Source organism: Chondrus crispus, genomic scaffold (assembly GCF_000350225.1).
Source record: "Chondrus crispus Stackhouse genomic scaffold, scaffold_493, whole genome shotgun sequence".
Classification (NCBI taxonomy): Eukaryota; Rhodophyta; class Florideophyceae; order Gigartinales; family Gigartinaceae; genus Chondrus; species Chondrus crispus.
Window position 1 is genome coordinate 26085 of NW_005179399.1, and position 10179 is coordinate 36263.

General features: G+C 47.9%; 1 protein-coding gene; it reads left to right on the plus strand.

The window, feature by feature from the left end:
- The first annotated feature begins 5865 nt into the window (after positions 1 to 5865).
- CHC_T00010243001 (Animal heme peroxidase homologue) lies at positions 5866 to 7848 on the plus strand. XM_005719364.1 is given in 3 exon segments: positions 5866 to 5934; positions 5935 to 7749; positions 7750 to 7848. 1 exon segment carries the CDS (start codon positions 5935 to 5937, stop codon positions 7747 to 7749), a length of 1815 nt encoding a protein of 604 aa, XP_005719421.1. The 5' UTR covers positions 5866 to 5934; the 3' UTR covers positions 7750 to 7848.
- Positions 7849 to 10179: the final 2331 nt, after the last annotated feature.

The following is a 10179-nucleotide window of genomic DNA, read 5'->3' on the forward strand; positions in this document are numbered from 1 at the left end:
CTATGGGACCCCAACACGTTCAGCTTCGGTTCCGTTAACGTCTTCAGAGTCCGTCACTGCGACTCCTCGTAGGAGGGGACACGGGTGAGTACGAGGGTCAGTAAGAGCGTACTACACAGTATTTGGTTCTGACCGGTGGGGCCGTCCTTTTTGAAATATCAAATAACCAAAGAAGCAAATCACAAAATTCCCACCAGCCAATTGAGTTCTAGAAAAAAAGTGCCAAGTGTTCTTGTTTGGTCATTTGATCACCTACCGGTGGTGATGCTCTTAGAAGCGTTTTATTGTATTCCTTAATGCATCAACATTGGTCTTGTGAAAGGATATTCCAAAGTGGTTTGTGGCTACTGAGTGCTTCAGGACTCTTGTTGCGAGTGCATAGATGTGCGCTCCTCGCACCAGTCGCAGATCTGAAGTGGCAGAGGCCATTTGATTGACTGTGAGGATTTTTCCTGTCTGTCAGAGCATTAGAAAGACCCTCCTAAATACCGTGCATTCTAGGTGCCTTCAAGGGACTTGGACATTGTTTTTTACTCTTACTGTTACTGTTTCGCGGTACTATGGCTTTCAGTTCTCCCTCTTTGCGCCAGAAACGGCGCGGCAAAAGAGCCTCATACTGTATGAGGCGAAATCCTCAAATGAGGCGCATTGTCCAATAGACACTAGAAGTGAGAAAGACGTACAACGCAGCCTATTCCGGAAACCCGCCTATCTCTCGTGTGGAGAAGACGGCCATTTTTACGAATATCTTTGTCTTCATGCAAGAGTACTGTAGACATAACTCAATCTCCAGAGTCTTCCATTATATACGTTTCGCGAGCAGTAGTACCTGCTGCCGGATTAGTAGTACCCTTGGTACTGTGTGGGTTCACCATGCCAACGTACTGTACCAAACATCATCTCATCATGATTCTCACTCTATAATTTCTTTCCCTGCACCAACATGTATACAGTTGCAAACTCTCTACCGTAGCTGTGCAATAGTTTAGAATGCGGCCTACATCAGTGCATATGAACTGCGTTTACCCATGGGTACAGTAGAAGGAAAGCAGACTAACCATGTAGGCAATTAATATGCACTGCACATTATGGCTCTTATCAAAACGAGCAGTTCGATGACCGGAGGCAGCTGCTGGTCACAATAGAGAACACAGCCATGAGCGTGGACCGTACGGTTACCATACTGTACGAGCACTTATCGACTACCGCAGCTCCGAGATATATACTGTATCGTAAACAGTACCCAAAGAGTACTGAACAACAGTGCATCTCATGTGATTCTAAAATGCCAAGCCGCACTCCAACCGCTGGCGCTTGGAAACGTATCAGTGCGGACCTTGGGGAAATATATTTTCTTTCCTAAAGGTCCTGATCCCCTCCGTCATGCGGCACCCTCACGGAAATTGTCTCAACAATACAGCACAGGCACTCCTAACCAAATTCGTACACTAAGACACTGGGCTCACCGAGTGGCATGCTCTTTCTTCTCAAAAGGACAAAATCCTCGAGCGGTAGTTCTGCCTGCAACATCCCGTAAAATTAGATCCTGCCCGGATTCATGACCACAAAAATTTATGCAACAAATGTAGAGCGACGACGGCGCCATACCACTTGCGCTGAATCGCGAGGCGGGACGACTTTTCCCTGCGCTCGGAGACATTTCATCTTTGTACTGAGGAAAACAAGTATTACATGGGCAGAAGTGCGCAAGTCTTATGGTGCGACTTTGACTGTCACTTTCTTGCAAGCACTACTGTACAGCTAAGCTCTGAGGGTGGCTACGACAGAGTTTTGTTCCATTAATTAAATCGCTGTCACGTGCACGCGTCAGCCTTGTGGGATCCCGTTTATGAGAAAGGCCAAACAGCATGCCTCCGCCGTATAGCCTCCGCCGTATAGCCTCCGCCGTATAGCAGTCCCCGCGGTGTGGTGACAAGAGATCTTAAAAAGGCCAGCCATGCCAGAGTTTTGCTTCCACCTTACCGTTGGTAATGGTACACGTGCTGTACAAAGCAGTGGTCGGGAGACGCTGTTTCCAATTTGGAAACCAATCCTGCTCAAAACGACATAGGAAGGCCGTTTGAGGACTCCTTGGAAGAAGGCACCGCCGAGGATATAGACTGTATCTACCGTACCTTGTACTGTATGATACAGTACAAGGTACGGTATGCACATCTACACAGAAACAACACGAGCGTCCTATCAGCGCACTCAGTGCAGGCAAATCACCAAATCATGTCTATGTCCGTGAATTTGACAGGCTCTTTTCCCTTGAGCAGAGATTCTTCATACGCTACAACGTATATGTCCTCCTAAAAATATCTCTGTCCTTGCCGTGCTCTCGTGCTTCTCACAAAGGTCGTGCTGCATTTTTCGCAAGAACATCCTCTCAGTCGCATCCCTCGTGACGGACTTTGAGACCACACCTGGGGTGCACGTCTTGTTGGATGCAGGCACCTAATCATACACGGCTGAATAATATCCATACGTACCGTACAATTTTATTGCATGGTACGCATGAGCGCCAAACGGCTGTGAGTCATCCAAATCGACCGCACCGCACAATGAAGAAAGAACGCCGGAGGGTCATGCCTCACAGGACAACGTATTCTGCATACAATGCGCGGTTTGGCGTCCGAATACAGTTACCGTAATAGTGCGCATGACTATCCTCGATCCCCATGACTATGAAACCACCTGTAGACGCACGCACTTTTTACACCCTTTCGGAATTCGCTCCATTCGACACGAGACGGAATGATGAATGCTGTCGCAGCTCTACAGTATGCGATGCCAACACAGTACACTGTACAGTAGTGCTCTGAAAGGCCAACTGGCAGGAAGCAGTAGTCATATGCCCATTTGACATGTTCCCGCCGTGCATGAAAATGTACACAACATGATGATGCGGCGAGAACTTGAATCAATTTATCTACAGAGGCAACGGAGAAGGTCAATGCTACAGTACCGTAACCTCTTACTGTAACGGAAGATACCTTTATTGATATGCATGGAACCTGAAGAATATCGGTACAGCACCGTATGTGCATGCGGAGTCCTGTGCTGTACTGTAGTTGACTGTAGTTTCTGTGAGGAAGTAGGGGAGACGGCATCTCAATTTTGTGCAAGTGTGTCTTTATGCATCGACTGATCAATCATCCGGAGATCTCCGGATGATTGATCACGCTGCGAGGTATTTCTGTGTCTGTCTCACCTCTCATCCTCGTAGTCTTACCGTACATTGCAAATGCCAATTTTTGATACTGCAACCGTCACATTGCAGGTAGGGTTTTGCGAAAATGTGCTTCGCAAATGAAATGGCGCAAAAAGAGTAGGACAACTACCTTTGGGTACCTCACGCGCAGAGGTGGGGCGCGGCACTTGTTGCCAGGATCACAGATGATACCCTCAACTTGCGTGCCAAGCGATGCTTCGCCAATGCGAGGTTTTAGTTGCGATTTCTTTGCGATGCTCCGTCGACAGAGACACGGAAGTGACGGCACAAAGAGAGGGCCACAGTTGAGGGCGGCAGGGTTGAAGCTCGACTGTTTTTTTTTTTTTTTCTCCTGATCGCCGGCCATGCATTGCCGACTACAGTTAAAGACGAAGATGATACCCCACAGTGCAGACCGCATGTCACCCACACTACTCTGCGCAATCACGTGGGGCTGCTCCAAATTCATGCGTGTCAGCAACGGTTTCACCTATGTCGTCGAAAGGGTCAGATCCCTGCCGACATAAATCCCAAACATGGAATGCAGAATCGTGCCGCAAGGGTACAATAGTGGTGTGGAGGCCGATGAAGTAAGGGCGTGCATTGTCGCCAGTCAGGCAGGAAAGATCGAAGGGTACACAGTAGGTTGAGGGTTGATAACCGAAGACGTGGGGGACTTACGTTCAGTAGGTCACAATGCGGGTACAGTCCGCGTACAGAAGAGGCTCCTCTGTAAGCGTGAATAATGGGGACAACTGGTGCTATCCTGCATTGTCGTCTTGACTTTACGATCGAGGCCGCAGTTGTTGTTGCTACTGTACAGAATCGAGATAAGAGGCAATGTTCACATGTCGATACGGAACGTGAAATACTGTAAGTGTGCGATTTATTCCGGTACACCACCCTCGCTTTACCGTGGGGCAAGTTACCTTGGGGTACCATGGGGTAGAGCGAGGGTGGTGTACCGGAATAAATCGCACATGCCGGATGGTGTGTGCAGGTTCTGTATCCCTCCGCCAGGTTGCACGGTGGTAAGGATTGGCTCAGGAATGTTGGTTGTGCTGGCTGGACGATATCTTAGAAAAGATTTTCCACTCTGCTGTACACATTTCGATACGTTGGGAGTTGCGGCGTTTCCGAATACAGAAGGCCGGGAGTCAAGTGATTTGACAAGCACAATGGTGTCTCTGTTTGAATACTGTAGGAGGCCCGGAGAGAGGCCTGAGTAGTGCCCCACTTGAGTTATGCATGTGTAGGGAGCAGTGTAGCTGGAATTCGGAAGGCAAAAAAGGTGTGATAAATTTGTTCGTCACTGTCAAGTGTGCCCTGCAGTGTGCAAAATTTGCATATTAGTGATAGAATTGACCCCAAAAGCAGATTCGCATACTGTATTGTGCAGAGAACATTTCAAAGCTGGATAGAATGATTGTAACGCACAAACAAAAGCTGCCTTCCCTTTTATCTCCATACACATTGTCACTTCTCAACTGCGCACATCTCGGAGGAGTGCACTTCTGGGGAGTTTCCCCTTGTAGACATAAAAGACAGAGAGTGTTGAGGTGTGCGATGCAGGGCACTACAGTACAGTGGGTCTCTGAAAGCTGACAGATTTATTGGTATGTAGAGTAAGTCACGGCAGGGAAAACAGTCACTATGAGGGCAGTCCGTCTTCGCAAGTACTGCAACTACGGTTAATAGAGGACAGAGCCGCATTGGGGTTGTAAGCGGGTGGGAGACGCCCTTCTCCAATCTGCAATCTGCGACTGAAAAACAAATTTTAATAAATAAGCACCAGCGCGAGAGATCCATGCGGGCTCTTCGCCAATCCCGTGGTTTCCCCCCCCCCCCCCTCACGCAGGTTATATCCTACCCCTCCCTTTCATACCCCGCATGATGTAATCACACCTCACACCCCTGCACCCCCCTGTTCGTGAGGCTTTCATCCATCACCATCTCATCCATCACCATCGTCATTCCATTCCACTGTGCTAACCAAAATTAACAGACCTGTCCAGAAAGAGGGCTTCACCAGCACTTTGCCAGCAATGGCGTTTTTTTTTTTTTTGCTCGCTCGCAAGTAGTTTAGAGTTGGCGCAAAATCAAATCCGCCCAAAACACCCACTCCCACTTATTGATACCTGGACAAGCAATGCTGTAGCGTACAGTACTGATAAATATCCATGTCTTGATGTGCACGAGGATCATTCATTTCCGTTTACAACACGCAGCCCCTTTTTCCGAACACCTCAATCATGTACTGTGTCGTACACTACATATCCATTCAGCACGCGCCACCCCCATCATCCAAAATCAGACTACTGACTGCACATGCATCTAGGTTTGGAACTTTCAAACCCCCCCAATTCGCTCCACTGGGTAACTCATACCCCTCTCCAGACCGCCAACACCTAAGATAGATACAGTCTATGGCCCCTTCCATTTATGAAAACTATCGCCACGCGAGGTCTGTATATGCCCGCAGAACAGCGCCTTTCTTTTACAACAAGATCCCATACATACACCTCTGTCAACCAGATAGCTTACCCCGTTTCCTCCCTCCCTCTTCTCACGAATTGTAAGCGCGGCGCACTATTTAATGTCTTCCGTCAACTCGTCTCACTCACGCTCAAGACCATCCGCCGACCACGACACATTCTTCTCCCGCTGAGGCAAAGCCAGTCGACGAAGTCAGCGGCATCACTTACCATCTTCTCTGCGCCATGTCTCTCCTCCGCCTTCTCTTCGGGCTCTGCGCCCTTCTCGCGTTTGTCCCGTTTGCACTCGCCCAAGCCCCGGTCGTCGATGGAGAAGACCAGGAATTCCTGGCACCAGTTGCTCCAGCAGAAACCTTGCCCTCTCCAAGCCCTAATCGCAGTGCCGCACCATCTGTCCAACCGGAACGTAGACCCTTCCCCGGTGTTGAGTCGCCCCCTCCCATAGAGCTCGGACCCACTCCCGTTCCACCGCCTCTCACTTGCAGGCGCCAGCGCATTCGGTCCCTATCTGGGCAATGTACATCGGCCTTCGAGAGTACCTGGGCTGAGGCCCAAAGAACTCAGCTAAGCTACCTCAGGGACCACACATCCCATGTTCCCACTGGAACTGGACTGAAGAGTGCCAGGGAAATCTCCAACATAATCAGTGATCAGCGCACAGATATTTTCAACAGTAAGAGCATAAGCGAGCTCTTCGTCTTCTTCGGCCAGTTTATCGATCACAATTTAGTGGCAACTCCCACCTCGGACATTGAGAAGTTTGACATTGTCGTTCCTGCAGGAGACCCGAGGTTTACGGGCAGTAGCATGTCTTTCAAGCGCTCCCTAAGGGGTTTCACAGGCGAGGGAACAAACGAAAGGCCGATCAACACACTTTCTTCAGCATTGGACCTTTCTGCAGTGTACGGTGTCAACGATCCTCGAAATAGTTTTCTGTTGCAACGGGATTCGAGAGGAGAGCTTACTGGAAAGATGAAGGTTAGCCTTGGGGATTTGCTTCCCTTCAATTCGGATGGTTTCAACAATGCACCAAACTCAGCTTCGGCGCGCTTCTACCTTGCGGGCGACCACCGTGCCAATGAGCATCCTATGTTGACCGCAATCCACACACTTTTCGTTCGGGAACACAACCGCCTTGTGGATGAGATCAGGGTAAACTTCCCAGAAGACAGAGTTCGTCGCTTGTCAACGTCCACGATCTTTGAATGGGCCCGTCAGATTAATATTGCCCAGTTTCAGAAAATTGTGTATGAAGAATTCTTACCCGCTATCTTCGGTCGGAGGTTTCGTCGTTACAGGGGTTATCGCCAGGCTGTGAATCCCACAGTAAGTGACATATTTGCTGGTGCAGCCTTTCGCGTTGGCCATACCATGGTGGGTAACGTGGTGACACGAAGGGGACGATTTGGCCCGTTGCCTCCCCTGACCTTGAAGTCTGTGTTTTTCAAAGAATTCGGTCTCCAAGAGACAGAAGAAGTGGACAATCTCTTTAGAGGAGCTATTGGAACCAAGGCCCAGGAAGTAGACCTCGAGGTCCATGATATTCTTCGAAACATGCTTTTCGAGTTCGTCTCAGGTGAGGAGGGATTCGATCTCATCGCGTTGAATATTCAAAGAGGACGCGATCATGCTTTGCCAACATACAATCAAATCAGAGAGATTTTCGGGTTGCCGAGGGCGACCTCATTCATTGGGATTACGGGCGACCTACCATCAGCAAATAAGTTGAGTAATGCGTACGAAGGTGATGTCGACAAAATTGAAGCATGGCCGGGACTCGTGGCAGAAAGAAAATCTGGCAGGGCTGGACTAGGTGAGACTATGCGTCGTGTGTGGGAAATTGAATTTCTTCGGCTGAGGGATGGTGACCAATTCTTCTATCTAAGGAGAAGAAAGAGTATTGCTCGGGTATTGCAAATGTTCATGCCGAACGTAATCAGACCGATTTTCTCCAAACGAACGAAGATTTTCCGCGATATCATCTTGCGAAACACAGACATAAGGGCCTCCGAAATCCCGTTGAATATCTTCAAGGCGTAGGTGTGTATTTGTGCACTGTAGTATTAGAATTATAGAATTTTAATTCAAGCACAGTGGACAATGAACATATCTGCTAAATACAGACAAAAATTGGGTGTATCCTCTGTTCACGCGAGCCAAGAGCAAGCCCCCTGCAAAGCTCTGTGACACTGCATATGCAAAGCGTTGTTTGTCATTGGTTCTGCAATCAAATAGATCTCGTCAAAGGCTTACTGTCAATGCTCACAGCATTTTGAGTGCTCGAACATTCTCCCGGACTTCAGAGCACCTGACCAAAAGCGAAACCCAGCCAAAGTCTGGTGACAAAATTCAATGCATTAAATCGGAATTAAGGTGTAAATAATACTTTATCATCGTTGAGATATCAACTTTGAGAAATGATGAGGCCTAGCTGATTAATGTAACATGCACCATTCCAGAAGTCATTTTGTGGCACATACTGTAACGTGATTCTCACACTGTCGTATAACTGTGCTACATGTATAGCGAGAAAACCGCAACGATGAATGGAACTCATTCCAAAGAGTCCTAGTCCAATTACCGAGCCCAAGTCCGTATGCATACTACACTATCATACCACTACAGACAAATGCGCCGTCTATAAAAATTATCGTTTTCGAGATTCCATAGCCATGAGCACTCAGAGGGCAAAATACGCCACAGTCATGACCACGAATGGGCAGGTGTCCACGGATCACCATGTAACGACCGGGGGTCACCCCCGGTCTTAACCGAGCGAATTTCTTGCCCGACACCACCGCTATCATACCGATTTTCTTAGAATATTCAAAAAATGTATTTGACACTGTGCCCTCTCTACTGTAAGTAGTAGAAGTCACAGCTCGCCCATCCAGATCCGGATCCTCATGGCCAGGACGATACCCATCCCAGGTCTATCTCGTAACAAAACCTTGAAAGTACAGTACCAAGAAAACCTCTTCCTTCCCTGTGGTTCAACACAAGGTCAAGTCTCCCCTCGATATTTCAGCAACTATCCCCCCTATCCTCACCCACTCCTCGCATTCCCTCATACCTAAACCCGCTCTCGGTCTTCCATGATGGGGTAGTGCAATCATTCTTCTCTTTCAGCTTCTGCACGCCATCACAACCATTTGCTTCGAGGGATATCTAAGCGGTCGGTGCAGGATGTGACGTACTTTTCTGGGAAAGGATTTTTCCGTGCTGTAGGAAACATTTGGTTCTTACAAGAGGTCTCTGTACAGTGTTAGTAACAATCTACCGAGCAGTGCTATGTTGAATTCGGATCAGAGCGGACGGCCGTGATCTATTCGAGATCAAAAGAAGGTCTACGGTCGTTGAACAGACGATGCAATCATGCCCATTGCAATCCATTCTATCTTGTGCGATAATAATGTTGTGCGGCATTCTGTTTTGGCCTTCTCTTCCTCTAGGTCACACGTTTCCCATCACTTAACTATTTCATCTCACTTTCTAGTTCGCGCGAAGCTGCAGAAGAAGAAAATAGTTTTGGTTGCAAGTGTCGTATCAATCATTGCTACACTGACGCAAAATTGTCCTGTCACTCTTGCAAAACTAAGTACCATAGAGTTGCTAATTCTCCAACATTTGGAGAAAGAAAATCGTTTGAAGAGGTGACCAAGTATTATGATGAGACATTTTTTCGCCGTTGTTTCCAAATGTCGAGAGACTCATTCTACAAGCTGCTCAAGATGTTAAAGCCGCATCTGCAAAGACATTGAGAAATGGCTAAAAGGGCAGGAAGGAAAATTGTCAGTCCCGCAATACTTCTTGCGGTAACTTTGAGGCTGTTGGGCGGAGCTAGTTACGTGGATATAATATCTGTATAGAACACACCCAAGAGCACCCTTTACCAGGTCTTTAAGGACACTTGTCACGCTATTATGTCGGTTTTATGTTTACTAGGACTTTCGAAGGATAACACGGCATTAAGCCAATCTGCAGAGGCCCTGACAGTTTCTCGAAGGCCTGAAAGCCCCCTTTCCAGCTGCGTGGGAGCCCTACATAGAATTTCCATCAAGGTAAGAAAGCCCGAAACTGATCTGAATCTGGCGGCATATTGGTGCAGGAAACATTACTACGCTATCCCAGTGCAAGCAATTGTTGATTCAAACTATCGGTTTTGTGTTTTTCGGCAAAATGCGTAGGAAGCACGCACGACTCCTTAACGCACGCGGTTTCAAGTTTGGGAGAATATTTGATGGCTGGTCTACTACACTACGCGTTTTGGATTGCTGGAGATGAAGCATATATCTGCACAGAGTCTTTAATAACGCCATATCCAGCATCACAGGCAACAGATTGGCAGGACTCATTTAATTTTTGGCATTCTTCCTTGCGAATGCATGTAGAACAAGCATTTGGAATGCTGATGGCAAAGTGGAGAATTCTCCAAGATTTTTGCTTCATTGTCGAGACTAATATCCATAT